The sequence below is a fragment of the Erinaceus europaeus genome, chromosome 13 (assembly GCF_950295315.1).
Source record: "Erinaceus europaeus chromosome 13, mEriEur2.1, whole genome shotgun sequence".
NCBI classification, from domain to species: Eukaryota; Metazoa; Chordata; class Mammalia; order Eulipotyphla; family Erinaceidae; genus Erinaceus; species Erinaceus europaeus.
Genome location: NC_080174.1, coordinates 98,315,979 through 98,331,434, shown reverse-complemented (window position 1 = coordinate 98,331,434; position 15,456 = coordinate 98,315,979). Strand labels below are relative to the sequence as shown.

General features: G+C 40.9%; 2 protein-coding genes across 7 annotated transcripts in view; both read right to left on the bottom strand.

Annotated features, from left to right (window-relative positions):
- Positions 1-10,206: 10,206 nt before the first annotated feature.
- LOC132542430 (zinc finger protein 709-like) overlaps positions 10,207-15,456 on the bottom strand; it is a 159,282-nt gene continuing 154,032 nt past the window's right edge. Inside the window, exon 5 of the transcript XR_009553446.1 lies at positions 10,207-10,535. The gene's annotated coding sequence lies outside the window, so the exon portion shown is untranslated. The remainder of the gene's footprint in view (positions 10,536-15,456) is intronic.
- The window catches only part of LOC132542416 (zinc finger protein 14-like), a 74,539-nt gene continuing 70,997 nt past the window's right edge, over positions 11,915-15,456 (bottom strand). For 5 of the 6 annotated variants that reach the window (XM_060204999.1, XM_060204998.1, XM_060205002.1 and 2 more), the window contains one exon: positions 11,915-15,397. In XM_060204999.1, the coding sequence (XP_060060982.1) occupies positions 13,831-15,397 (1,567 nt within the window). In that variant the 3' untranslated portion in view covers positions 11,915-13,830. The remainder of the gene's footprint in view (positions 15,398-15,456) is intronic. The other variant, XM_060205000.1, reaches the window with a different exon arrangement.

Here is a 15,456-nt window from a genome sequence, read left to right as displayed (position 1 = left end):
CAACCCATTAGGGAAAAGAGAGAGGCAGGGTGGGAGTATGGATTGACCTGTCAACACCCATGTTCAGACCTTCCACCTTCTGCATCTCACAATGACCTTGCATGGGAATTGTGTGGAGTTGTATCCCTTTTATCCTATGGTTTTGTCACTGTTTCCTTTTTGTAAATAAAATAACATTTTAAATTTAAAAAAAGAGAGAAAAGTGAAGCCTCTCAACTTTAGGAAGTATGTATTCTATTGAAGCTTATTTGTGCATGATTCCACTATTCCTGGTGGAACAATGTTATTTATTTATTTTCTCTAGTGAGAAGACTAGACAAAAAAAAAGGAAAGACACCAGAGTAACACCCAGGAAGTTTCCCTTTTCATGTCTATCTGTGTTGTCAGGGCTTGAAACTCAATATCCATGTATGACAAATTTCACTTTACAACATGAGTTATGTCTTGGTATTTAAAAATTATTTCACAGGCACTTTCTGGGGGCATACTAAGTGGAGACCACAAGTGATCACCTGAGAGATCCCAGATGGGTTCAGGACCCATCTCTCCAACAGCTGTAGAGGGAAGTCTCACAATTGAATGTGCTTCACCCCCCATTTCTTTTATCTATTTATATCTGTACCTATATATAACGTGACATTCAAGAATGATGACACTGAGTCCCAGTGATAATACTAAATGGAAAGTTAGTAGTTTTAAGAATAAGTGGCTGGGGAGATCACATAGTGGTTATGCAAAATACTTCCATACTTGAGGCTTTCAACCCCAAGCATCAAGATAAGCCAGAGCTGAGCACTTTGCTGGTCTCTCTCATTAAAATAATTAAAAAATTAAAATAAGAGAGTCCTGCTTCCCCAGAGCGCTGCCCCACTACAAAAAGAGGTAAACAGGTTGGGAATATGGCCTGGCCTGTTAATGCCCATGTTCACTGGGGAAGCCAGACGTTCCACCTTTTGGACCCCATAATGACCCTGGGTCCATACTCCCAGAGGGATAAAGAATATAGGAAAGCGGGAGTCGGGCTGTAGTGCAGCGGGTTAAGCGCAGGTGGCGCAAAGCACAAGGATCGGCATAAGGATCCCGGTTCAAGCCACGGCTCCCCACCTGCAGGGAAGTCGCTTCACAGGCGGTGAAGCAGGTCTGCAGGTGTCTTTCTCTCCTCCTCTCTGTCTTCCCCTCCTCTCTCCATTTCTCTCTGTCCTATCCAACAACAACAACAACAATAATAACTACAACAATAAAACAGCAAGGGCAACAAAAGGGAATAAATAAAGTAAATTTAAAAAAAAGTAAAAAAAAAGAATATAGGAAAGCTATCAGGGGAGGGGATGGGATATGGCGTTCTGGTGGTGGATACTGTATGGAATTGTACCCTTCATATCCTATGGTCTGGTCAGCATTTCCATTTTTTAAAATTTTATTTATTTATTGTTGTAGTTCTTATTGTTGTTGTCGTTGTTGGATAGGACAGAGAGAAATGGAGAGAGGAGGAGAGAAAGATAGTCGCCTGCAGACCTGGTTCACCGCCTGTGAAACGACTCCCCTGTAGGTGGGGAGCCGGGGTTTGAACCAGGATCCTTATGCTGGTCTTTGTGCTTTGCGCCACCTTCGCTTAACCTGCTGCGCTACAGCCTGACTCCCTAGCATTTCCATTTTTAAAAAAGATTTTGTTTATTTTATTTATGAGAAAGTTAGGAGAGATAGAAAGAGCCAGACGGGGGTCGGGCGGTAGCGCAGTGGGTTAAGCGCATGTGGCGCAAAGCGTAGGGACCGCGTAAGGATCCCGGTTCGAGCCTCTGGCTCCCCACCTGCAGGGGAGTCGCTTCACAGGCGGTGAAGCAGGTCTGCAGGTGTCTATCTTTCTCTCCCCTTCTCTGTCTTCCCCTCCTCTCTCCATTTCTCTCTGTCCTATCCAACAACGAATTGCATCAACAAGGGCAATAATAATAGCCACAACGAAGCTACAACAAGGGCAACAAAAGGGGGAAAAAATGGCCTCCAGGAGCGGTGGATTCATGGTGCAGGCACCAAGCCCAGCAATAACCCTGGAGGAGGGGAAAAAAAAAAAAAAGAAAGAGCCAGACATAACTCTGGTACATGTGCTACCAGGGATTGAACCCAGGACCTCATGCTTGAGAGTCTAGAGCCTTAACCACTGTGCCACCTCCCAGACCACAGCATCATCATTTTATAAATAAAAATTAGATAATAAAGAAATTTGAAAATAAATACAAGGGTGGAGGAGATAATGTAAAGTTTCTGCCTAAGCTCTCAGGTTCCGGGTTCTATTCCCTGACCCAACATTAGCCAGAGATGAGCAGTGCCCTGGCAGAGAGAGACAGACAGTAACAGTAAATTAAACATGTATCAATTAAAATAAAAACCCAGTGTCCTTTTGTCTCCCTTTTTTTCTCAGACACTCTCTGCCCCAGTGTCCTATCTCTTTGCAATATGCACATTGATCTTTAAGGAGCTTCTTTTCTCTGTCCCCGAATGGACCTCTGCTCTTTTCAAATCCTCAGGGAGGATGGGCCTCTCAGCCTTTCCATTGAGGGCGTGCTGCGGTAGCTGTCAACAATACCTTAGTGATGTTGTGAGTCTGTTGCTTGCTAGCTGCTGTCATTGTTCGTAATTGGTGTTCTTTAGGGGTCTCTTGGTTGTTAAAGACTTTCTCCACTGCTGCCAGTAGTTCCTGTAAAGATTTATCTGCCAACCTATCTATTTTTTGGAGTTTTTTTGCAGAAATCAGGGGCAGCCTGTTTACAAAGGGCATAATTACTGCTGACTTATTCTCTGGAGCTTCTGGATCTAGGGGAGTGAACATTCGATATGCCTCCATAATTCTTTTTAAGAAGGCATCTGGGGTTTCTGTCTTTTCCCGTTGCACACTACTAACCTTGGCCAAATTGGTGGGTTGGTGTGCAGCCACCCAGAGACTTCTCATTAGAGTCTGGAGATAGACTTGGAGTTTCTCCTTACCTTCAGGTGAGTTAAAATACCAGGTGATTCTTATCAGAGGGAAACTGGCATCTATCAGGGCTGATTTACGGTGGGGTTCTCATCTACCCTGGGGACAAGTTTTTGGGCTTCCAAGATGATCCTTTCTCTTTCTTCCTTGATAAAAAGAATCTGTAAAAGCTGCTGGTAGTCGTCCCAGGTTGGCTGATGGGTAAACACAACAGAATCTAACAGGTCAATGAGTGCTGCTGGTTTTTCTGAAAACTCAGGGTTCTGCATTTTCCAATTATAAAGGACACTAGTGAAAAATGGCCAATGCTGCATCAATTGTTTGCCATTCTCTTTCAGGGGTTCTAGGGCTCAGAGGGGCAGGGCCACTGAATTGGGGGGTTCTCTGGGCTGTACGGGCTCTCATATGAGGAGGGCTCCATAAGTCCTGGCCTGCTGCTGGGGGTTCCTGTGGGACTGGGGGAGGTTGAGTTTGGTAGGGAGGAGAGTACTCTAGGAGGTCTTCTTCTATTTCTGTACTCTTGTGGGACTCAAGTAAACTGATATTGCTTCCCCTGCCATGAGAAAGTTGTAATCTCTCTAGAGTCTGATGCTAAAGGTATGGCAAAGAACATGTCAGTTAAGTCTATGGTGGCTAGCCATTTAGTGAAGCCTTCCTAATTCTTAGAAATATAACTTCTACATCTGGTAATTGTCCTAGCATCTTTCCTGTTCTTTCACGAACTCTTCTATAGTCCACTGTCATCCTGCATTTAACGTTGGGCTTCTGAACTGGCCATATTGGGCTGTTATAGTTAAAGCTGTGAGTAGGTTCTGTAACTCCTTCCTTTAGCATGAATTGTTTCACTAATCTCTTCCACTCCTTCCTTAATTGGGTACTGATTTCTGAAGCTAGTTTCTGTGCATGGTAACTTAATATCAAGTATATTTACAGTGCCTAGGCCACATGGAATTGCTTTAGCAATTCTCTTCATACATAAAAACTCCAGGAATATCTTACGTACTTCTCCTGTACCTAAAATATTTTCTGGTGCATTACAACATGCAAATCTCACTCTAAATTACTTCTCATAACTCTTTTATTATTATTTTTTTAATATTTTATTTTATTTATTTATTCCCTTTTGTTGCCCTTGTTGTTTTATTGTTGTAGTTATTATTGTTGTTGTCGTTGTTGTTAGATAGGACAGAGAGAAACGGAGAGAGGAGGGGAAGACAGAGAGGGGGAGAGAAAGATAGACACCTGCAGACCTGCTTCACCGCCTGTGAAGGGACTCCCCTGTAGGTGGGGAGTTGGGGTTCGAACCAGGATCCTTATGCCGATCCTTGTGCTTTGCGCCACCTGCACTTAACCCGCTGCGCTACAGCCCGACTCCCTTCTCATAACTCTTAACTACTGAATATAATGTGGGTGCCTTAATCTCTCCTTAGGCGGGTCTATGAGCTATGCGCCATGTTTGCTTACATGCTGCACTACCACCCAACTTCTATTATAGTAGATTTTTGTGAATGCTTTTGTTGAAGAAAAATTAAAATGTTGGAAAGAGATGTCAGTCGAGTTTGTGGCCTTTGTCATGGTCCTAATAGGCAGGATAACTCACTAAATGTTTCCATAACCTCTTCTGTTTACATTGGACAGCTAGTATATTGTATCTTGTATTTACTACTGTGTCTTCCATCTAGGGCCATACTGTCCAGTGAAGAGGCTGTGCTGCTAGATTTAAACAGAGTCTCAAGCTATTGCTGTGATTGATCTTCCATTTTCTGGCCTGAAAGACATTCAGGGAATGAAGAAGAGATGGCAGTTTCTTGGGTAAGTGACTTGCCCCACATCAGAGTCTTTCTTTTTCCTCTTGAATAATTTGTCCTTTAAGTGATACATGTTTAATTTACTGTTTCTGTTTTTCCCATCATATTTCTGTATATCTGTTTCTTTCTCTCTTTTTCTGCCAGGGCACTGCTCATCCCTGGCAGGGCAGACAGTGATGGGCGAGAGAAAGGCAGTAAGAAAGTTGTGTCCTTGGCCTCTGTGAATCAGGTTCTTCAAATTGTGTCAGGTCACATCATGGGTTTCAGGGGGGTGCTGCTGTAGCTGTGCCATCTAATGGGTGATGTCAGAGTGTGCTGGGGTCCAGATGGTTTTCTGAGGATTCCTGTGAAGGAAACACACACAATTTTGCTTCCCATGGATAGCAGGCCATCTGGTTCTAATTGTTATAAATATTAAAGGAGGTTTATTGTAGTTTGTCCCTTACCCAAATGAATATTGGGAGCATGTACCCCCCTTTTTCTTTACTTAACAGGGACTAGGCATTTGGTGGGCCTTTTCAACAATCGTTTGTCTTTGGGGGTTGTAAGGGATGTCTGTGGTATGGGTGATGTTATAAATGGAAAAAGTCTTTAAATTGTTGGCTGACAAAGGCAGGCCTATAGTGGCAAAACGAGATACACCAGTTAAGTGTAGAAAAATATGTGAATGTTGTAAATTATATAAGTTGTATATGGGGGAACTTCTTATATAGTTTAATATCTTACCATAAGAGCAGATGTTTCTTCATGTGAAGGCTTTGACAAAGTTGTAGTCAATTACTTGTGAAGACAAAAAAACTTTTAATGAGTTAGAAGTTAACTATAATTGATAACTTGATGTTATAATTGGTTTAAGTAGCTAAAAAATCAAAAGTGGAAAAAACAATTTTTTTGGACTATTTCTGGACGGCTCCAGAAACCATGTCTGCATCCAGCATTTTTATATAAAGTCAATAAGTTTCAGAGTACTCTGAGCAAAATGGGTCATACAAAAAATTTTGGTCATTCAAGTCACTCAAAAAAATTTTTTTAGTTATTCAACTCACTCACAAAACACAACTGGGCAGTCATAGCATAAGATATTCAGAGAAGGGGGGAGAGGGCTCTATGAACCAGACTTTTCAGATTCCACCATGTCGTATTATGGGCCCTGAGGTGCATCCTGCAGCCAGTCCTCTTGCAGTGTTTCTTGTTCCTCAGGGATAGCAGTGCCATCATGCAGGTACTGGTGGACAGGAAGCCAGACAGGTTTTGAGTAATTCTGTGGAAACACGCATGCAAAACCCCTCCCCATGGTCAAAAGGTAGTCAGGCCCTTTCCAAATTTTATAGAGTGGGCCTTTCCATTTGACCTTAATAGCTGGCAGGGTAGATAAAAATTGCCCATGGCTGAGGGGTCTCAGAAAAATAATAAAAAATAAAAAAGGAAAATGAAAAAATGGTTACTAGGAGTGGGGATTAATCATGTAGGTACCAAGCCTCAGAAATGATCCTGGTGGCAAGGAAGGAAGGCAGTGAGGGAGAAAAAAAAGAAGGGGAAAAAAAGAAAGGAAGGGAGAAATATAGGGAGGGGAGAGAAAGAAGAAATAACAGAAAGATAAAGAGAGGGGGAGGAAGAAAAGGAAGGAAAGAAAAAAGGGGAAGGAAAAAAGGATGAGAGAGACAGAGAGATGTTGGGTTTCCTCAATGTGTAGATAACAGCTAGTTAGGTGGCATGTTATGTTTGTCTTACTTCACTTTGTAGACTGTTTAACATATACACTGTAGCTTCCCCTCCCACATACAGTGTATAAAATCTCTCCACCGGGACCCAGGACTTGAGCAGTTCTCTCTCAGAACATTATGAGGACTGTTGTTTGTTTCTAGTAATTAAATAATGATGAAAAAGATTGTAAAATCATAGGGGTACAATTCCAGACAGTTCCCACCACTAGAGTCCCCTGTCCCATCCCCTCCATTGGAATCTTTCCTATTTGTATTTATTTGCTTATTTATTTATTTTTCCCTTTTGTTGCCCTTTTTGTCTTTTTATTGCTGTTGTAGTTATTGTTGTTATTGCTGTCATCATTGTTGGATAGGACAGAGAGAGATGGAGAGAGGAGGGGAAGATAGAGAGAGGGAGAGACAGACACCTGCAGACCTGCTTCACTGCCTATGAAGCAATTCCCCAGCAAGGGGGGAGCCAGAGGCTCGAACTGGGATCCTTTTGCCGGTCATTGCACTTTGCGCCACATGCACTTAACACACTGCGCTGGCACCCTGACTCCCGCTTTCCTATTTTTTTTTATCCCTCTGGGAGTATGGACCAAAGATCTTTATGGGTGCAGAATGTGGGTGTTCTCGATTTGCAATTGTTTCTCCACTGGACATGGGTGCTAACAGGTGGATCCACACCCCTAGCCTCTGTCTTTCCGTTGTGGGGCAGGGATCTGGGAAAGTGAGGTTCTGGGACACATTTGGTGAGGTCACCTGCCCAGGGAAGTCAGGATGGCCTCATGGTAGCATCTGTAACTTGGTGCTAAAGGTGATAAGATATAAAGCAGGACAAAAATGATTAATAAACAGGAACCCAAAGGTAGAAGTAGAGCAGATGAAATTAGGAAACAGAGGTCACACAGGCTTCTGTGCTAAATATGAATAGACATGGGTCAGATCAATAGGGTTTCCAGTTAATGGTATTTATATATTTTCCTCATATTCGGAAGCTACTGTCTGCCCTAATCCAGCTTTCTATTCCTATTCTCAGATCTGACACCATCTTCCCAGACAATATTTTTAATTCACCTTCATATAAGCTATTGGTATCAAGCAAAAACTACTAAAGTCATGGACCTCTAGAAACCTGAAATAGACTCCTAGCTTCTTCCCCCCATCCCCAAAGACCCCAGTTTCATCTGAGGGCAGTTCCTGGGTTCAGGTTCCTTCTAGGCTTGAATATTGTGTCTGATTCTGTAATAAATTCACCTAAATTTCTAGCTTGTCCGCCTATGAACACCTGGGTCGTTTTTATTTCCATCCTCAGTTCACCAAAATCACTGACAAAATACCACAGTGCATTTACAGAAAACCATATGTACCTTTCCCAGGCCACAGACCCGACCAGATCTCCAGGTGGTACAGAAAGAGTAGAGTGGAGGTGAGAGGAGGCACGACCTCCCACATGCAAAGTTTGAGCCCTCTCCAAAGCATAGGAATCTGCCTTAGGGCTTAGACCCCTCCTGAGGTCCGGGGGCCTTAACCTTAGAAGCTTCCTGGTGAGCTCCCAGGGGCTGCAGGCAGTATCACCTTCATTTCGCTTCAAGCAAGTACAATCTTTATAATCTCAGATTGGTCACTTTGTAACTAAAAATACATATAGATCTCTATTTATTTATTGGATAGAGACAGCCAGAAATTGAGAGGGAAGGAAGAGAGGGAGAGAGACAGAGAGACACCTGCAGCCAGGTTTCACCACTCACAGCATTTTTCTCCTGCAGGTGGAGACCAGGAAATTGAACCTGGGTCCTTGTGCATTTTAACACGTGCCCTCAAGCAGGTGTGCCACCAGCTGATGGCAAATTGGTTATTTTATACCATTTCACATTCCAGTGGTTTCCTGGCTCCCCCTCAACTTTCTTCATTCCCAACTTCTCAGTTCACAAGACTAGTGACTCACTGAGGCAGGTAGTCCAAAAACAAATGGTGTTATTAGGATGAATGATGACAGTTCCTGGTGACACAAACATTTGCTCTTATTTTTGAGACAGATGCAGAGACAGACACAGAGAGAAACACCACCGCACTGCACAGCTCTGGCTTATTGTGGTATAGGGGATTGAGCCTGGGACTTTGGAGCCTCAGGCATGAGACTCTCTTTGCATAACCATTATGCTATCTACCCCCCTAACATTTGCTCTTCTAAAGCTCTCACATGTGCCCTCCTGATTTTTTCAGTACTTTCCTTGGGAGGTACAGTGACAATCACACTGTCTTTCCTCCTCCCCACTGGCTTGGTGTGCTGACATGTTCCTTCAAGCCTTAACCTTAGTGGCTGAGACTTAGACTCTTCTTTCATTTTCTCCTTGCTGTGGGACTTTACTGCTTCAGGACTTTTTCTAAGAGAGAGAAACAGAAATATCTATTCTGCTCAGAGGGTAAATTCCAAGTTCCAGCCCCTGGTACCTACCTGCAGGAGTAAAGCTTCACAAGTGGTGAAGCAGGTTTGTAGGTGTCTCTTGTTTTTGAGTTTGGCAAACTCTTTATGTATTTTGATTATTAAACTCTTGTCTGATGTATGGCATGTAAATATCTTCAGCCATTGTATGAGGGGTCTCTTGGTTTGGGTAGTGGTATCTTTTGCAGTGCAGAAGTTTCTTTTATAATGCAGAGCATTGTAATGTGAGCACTTAACCAGGTGTCCCACCACCTAGCCCCAAAGATATAATAAAAAAAAATCAAGTAAGTAGAGGTCTAGTCATTCCTCTTCCCACAGTTGAATCAATTTGAAGACAGGATGCATCATCACCTCCTTTATCCAGCCCATGGACACACCAGGCCTTTTTCCATATATAGATATGGAAAGAGAGAATAAGAGAGAGCTGTTACTGTATGGGACAAATGTGTCTCTACCTGGTGACTCTGAGGCCTGACAGCCATACAGGTGACCAATAATCCATAGAGGCCGCCTCCTGGACCAAAGATCTAAGTCCTTTTATATGGCATCCTATCAGTTGTACTCCCACAGAGTCCTAAGGTTTTATCATTTGCTAATTACAAAACTACAGAAGGGTGATAGTGAGAATAGGTATATCTCACTGTCACATGAGATGCCAGGGATTGTACTCAGGGCCTCGTGAAAGAATATCCAGTATTCTAACCAATGTACCAACTTATAGACAATGATTCAGAGGTATTCGATTCTCAAGTCACCAAAGAGATGTTTGAAGATGAGAGAATCATTCACAGGCTTCCTAAAGTAGAGACTGAATGGCTAATCTGCTGTCACTCACATTTTTTCACATGAACACATTGCACATATTTTAGGGCTCAGTGACCTATGAAGCTGTAGCTGTGATATTCACTCAAGAGGAGTGGGCACTATTGAATCCTTCAGAGAAGAAACTCTACAGAGATGTGATGTGTGAAAGCTTCACAAACTTTGTTTCAGTAGCTAACTATAATCGCCTTAATTTTTGATCCAGAAGACAAATAACTTTTTGTTCAGCAATGTAAACATGGAGACACTGTTAAACGAGCAAGGTTTGACCATGAGTCATGATGGATCAAAAAGTAATCTATGTGTATAGCTTCTAATGCTTTTATATTTTGTAATTTTAGAAAAGATAAAATAGATACATTTACAATGAAGCATGATATCATTTACCACCTAAAAAGCTGTTTTCAAAAATTTTGTCTCTGTGTAATTTAATGATATCTGGTGCCTGCATGGTTTCCTGTATAAGTAGACTCATGGGTTTTTTTTTTATTTTTTAATTTTTATTTTTTTAAAAATATTTATTTTATTTATTTATTCCCTTTGTTGTCCTTGTTGTTTTATTGTTGTAGTTATTGTTGTTGTTGTCATTGTTGGATAGGACAGAGAGAAATGGAGAGAGGAGGGGAAGACAGAGAGGAGGAGAGAAAGATAGACACCTGCAGACCTGCTTCACCGCCTGTGAAGCTACTCCCCTGCAGGTGGGGAGCCGGGGCTCGAACCGGGATCCTTATGCCAGTCCTTGTGCTTTGCGCCACCTGCGCTTAACCCGCTGTGCTACAGCCCGACTCCCAACTCATGGGTTCTTTATTGTGTGCTCTCACTGAATAATTTCATAGCACACCTTTTAATGCAATTTATTAAGAAAATGAAATGTATCATCACTACAACAAATAGATTAACTTTTAAATAAGTTCATCAAAAATACTTCATGAATAGGTTATAGAATAGTTGGGCAAGTGACTCAAATAAGATATATGTGATCTGTGACTAAACTTTTCATTTGGGTCACTGGCAACAAAAATACCATAATGATGTCTTACACTTTCTTTTATCCACTTCATAGGAAAATCTTTCTCACATGTAACAAGTAAATTAAAATTTTAAAAAGTGGGCAAAGATGCTTAGTATTTATAAAACAGTACACTTGGAAACAATAAGAATATCTTCAATGTATGCAAATCTGTATTTTATACTTAAGAGGTAGTCCATGTAGAAAATATCAATATTTTCAGTAAAAAATTTCAACACATACCTAAACCTTGCTATTAAAAATAGTAGTCCAATTCATACATACAAAATATCTGTAAAGATATCATTAGTTTTAGCATAATGTATTTATATGAAAGTATTTAGATTTCACCAATTAAAAAAAATTTTCCCTTTTGTTGCCCTTGTTGATTTCACCAATATATCTTATTTATTTATTGGAGAGAAATAGCCAGAATTCAAGAGGAAGGGGGAGATAGAGAGGGAAAAAGACAGAGACTCCAGCATTCCTAATTCACCTCTTGTAAAGATTTCCTCCTGCAGGTGAGGACCAGGGTCTCAAACTCGGGTCCTTGAGAATTGTAGCAGGTGCCCCCAGCCAGTTTTGCCACTGCCCATCCCTTTTTACCAATTTTTAATAAATCTGTATTTATTAAGACATTGACATAACTGTAGGCTAGGAGGGGTACAACTCCACACAATACCCACCACCCGATCTCCCCATCCCATCCTCTCCCGATAGCTTTCCCATTCTATACCTCTCTGGGAATATGGTCACAGGGTCGTTGAGGGTTGCGGATGGTAGAAGGTCTTGGTTTTGTAATTGTTTCCCCACTGAATATGGGCATTAACTGGTCGATCCATACTCCCAGTCTGCCTCTGTCCCTAGTAGGGTGGGTCTCTGGGGAAGCAGAGCTCCAGGTGTGGACTTTAGTCCAGGGACACACTGGTGTGGACTTTAGACCAGGGAAGCCTGGTCGGCATCATGCTGGCATCTGGAACCTGGTGACTGAAGAGAGTTAACATACAAAGCCAAACAAATTGTTGAACAATTAGGGACCTAAAGGATGGAATAGTGCAGATGAAGTGTTGGGAGGTACTCACTGCAGACTAATTTTCTGAAAATGGGTATTAAAGACTCTATACACAATATCTGTAAAGCTATTTTGCCTTAAATATGATTGCTTTCTCAAATTCCTATTGAAAAAATGAGGAACTGGAGCTTCTTGGTCCTACTTTTACTCTCTTTCCTTCTTTTGTCATTGGTGGTCTGCTCAGCTCTATCATATGGTCATGCTGGGAATTTAACCTGGGACTTCAGGGTCTCAAGAATGAAAATCTAGTTCACAAATCACTCTATCTTCCTAAACCCTGTTATCTTTCTAGCATGACTTCAACTACACCTGTTTTAATGCAATCTCTTCTAGGTGAGAGAACACACAATATCCATGGATAACGTCTCACCACAGCAGCGTGAATGCTTTGCCCCATCAGGATTTTCTCTTAGATTCTCCTGTACACACACCTGCTTCCCAAACCAGGGCAAGTGGAATCAGAGTTCATAATGATAAGTCATATCTGCTCAGAGAGATTTTACATGACCACATTCTCCATAAAAACAGCCTTTTCATGGAGGGTTGATAGCATAATGGGTATGCAAACAGATGCTCATGCCTGAGGCTCCGAAGTCCCAGGCTCAATCCTCTGCACCACCACAAGTCAGAGCTGAACATTGCTCTGGTTAAAAAAAATCCTTTCAGGGGCTGGGTGGTGGCACACCTGCTCCAATGCACATACTACAATGCAGGAGGAGCTTGGTTCAAGTCCCTGGTTCCCTCCTGCAGGGCGAAACCTTCAGGTGGTAAAGCAGTGCTGCAGGTGTCTCTCCCTCTCTATGGTCCCCTTCCCTCTCAATTTTTCTGACTGTATTAAATAAAGTGTATATTTTAAAAACAGCCTTTTCATGATCATCCAAGTGGCTTAGGTTTGCCTGACACAAATGAAGATACTCAGTTTCAAGATAGTTCACTCACGAGGTACTTTATGATGCCCTTTAACACACAGGGGTTGGGGAGGGCACCATCATCTTATTTTCTCTATTTCAAAAGTGAAAGACTAAAAAAGCACACGCAGGGTCAAGCTGCGAAGCAGGTGGCCCAAGGCAGACATACAACCTCAGAGTCCAGACTGGTGTTAAGGCCTGGCTCATCACCTCAGCAGATTCCATATACTGAGAAGGACCAGGCCACTGTGAGCAGACATTTGTCAATTTCAATTTTTTATTTTTTAAATATTTATATACACATATTGTAGCATCCACTGTTCCTCCACTGTTTTACATTCACTCGTCACTCTAAGACAAGTTCTTTTATAGGTCTGTAAACTCCCTCCACAAGGTCTACACTGATAATTGTTTTTCTAATGGCAGTCATTTTATATGTGCAAAAACGGTTATCGATTTGAATACATCTAAGCATTGTTGACATCCAAGTTCCCAGTTTTTCAGTTTATTTTCACTAGGTGTCTCTCCACTGTGAGATCATTCATGTATCCAAAGAAAACTGGCTTAAATGTTTGACTACATTGTTTACATTCAAGGTTTCTTTCTCTCCACTGTGAGTTCTATCATGTAACTGAAGAGAACTACATCCCATGAATGCTTTCATTGTTTACATTCATAAGGTTTCTCTGACCTGTGAGTTCTTTCATGTGTCCAAAGATTTCCAGATTGCCTGAATGTCTTACTGCATAGGTTACATTCATAGGGTTTCTCTCCACTGTGAATTCTTTCATGTGTCCGAAGACTACTGGAACAACTTAATGTTTTATTACATTGTTTACATTCATAGGGTTTCTCTCCACTGTGAATACTTTCATGTGAGTGAAGACTACCGGAACAAATGAATGTTTTACTATACTATTTACATTTATAGGGTTTCTCTCCACTGTGAATTCTTTCATGTACCCGAAGATGACTGGAACAACTGAATGTTTTTATACATTGTTTACACTCATAGGGTTTCACTCCACTGTGAGTTTTCATGTTACTTAAGACTACTTGAACAACTGAATGTTTTACTACATTGTTTACATTCAGTTTGTCTCCACTGTGGGTTCTTTCATGTTTCTTAAGACTATTGGAACAACTGAATGTTTTACTACATTGTTCACATTCATAGGGTTTTCTCCACTGTGAGTTCTTTCATGTTTCTTAAGACTACTGGAACAACTGAATGTTTTACAACATTGTTTACATTCATAGGGTTTCTCTCCACTGTGAGTTCTTTCATGTATTCGAAGACTACAGGAAACACTGAATGTTTTACAACACTGTTTACATTTATAGGGTTTCTCTCCACTGTGAGTTCTTTCATGTTTCTTAAGACTACTGGAACAACTGAATGCTTTACTACATTGTTTACATTCATAGGGTTTCTCTCCACTGTGACTTCTTTCATGTAGTTTAAGACTACTGGAAACACTGAATGTTTTACAACATAGTTTACATTCATAGGGTTTCTCTCCACTGTGAGTTCTTTCATGTACCCGAAGATGACTGGAACAATTGAATGTTTTACTACATTGTTTACATTCATAGGGTTTATCTCCACTGTGAGTTCTTTCATGTTTCTTAAGTTTACTGGAAAACATGAATGTTTTACTACATTGTTTACATTCATAGGATTTCTCACCACTGTGATTTCTTTCATGTGTCCGAAGATTACTGGAAAAACTGAATGTTTTACAACATTGTTTACATTCATAGGGTTTCTCTCCACTGTGAGTTCTTTCATGTGAGCGAAGAGTCTTGGAACAACTGAATGTTTTACTACATTGTTTACATTCATAGGATTTCTCTCCACTGTGAGTTCTTTCATGTAGCTTAAGACTCCAGGACCAACTGAATGTTTTACTACATTGTTTACATTCATAGGGTTTCTCTCCACTGTGAGTTCTTTCATGTAGCTTATGATTCCAGGACCAACTGAATGTTTTACTACATTGTTTACATTCATAGGGTTTCTCTCCACTGTGAATTCTTTCATGTAGCTTAAGACTACAGGACCAACTGAAAGTTTTACTACATTGTTTACATTCATAGGGTTTCTCTCCACTGTGAGTTCTTTCATGTTTCTTAAGTTTACTGGAACAACTGAATGTTTTACTACATTGTTTACATTCATAGGGTTTCTCTCCACTGTGAGTTCTTTCATGTTTCTTAAGTTTACTGGAACAACTGAATGTTTTACTACATTGTTTACATTCATAGGGTTTCTCTCCACTGTGAATTCTTTCATGTAGCTTAAGACTACAGGACCAACTGAATGTTTTACTACATTGTTTACATTCATAGGGTTTCTCTCCACTGTGAGTTCTTTCATGTTTCTTAAGTTTACTGGAACAACTGAATGTTTTACTACATTGTTTACATTCATAGGGTTTCTCTCCACTGTGAGTTCTTTCATGTACCTGAAGATGGCTGGGACAACTGAATGTTTTATTACACTGTTTACATCCATAGGGCTTCTTTCCACTGTGAATTCTTTCATATTTTTGAAGATGAATAGAATCAGTGAGTAATTTGTTGTATACTTCACATTCTTGAGATTTTCTACCATTCTGACTTTTTTTGCCCTCAGAGACTTTCACTGCTGTATTACTGTAAAATAATGAACAATTAATTAATGACATTTCAATGAATATAACTGATTCTATTAT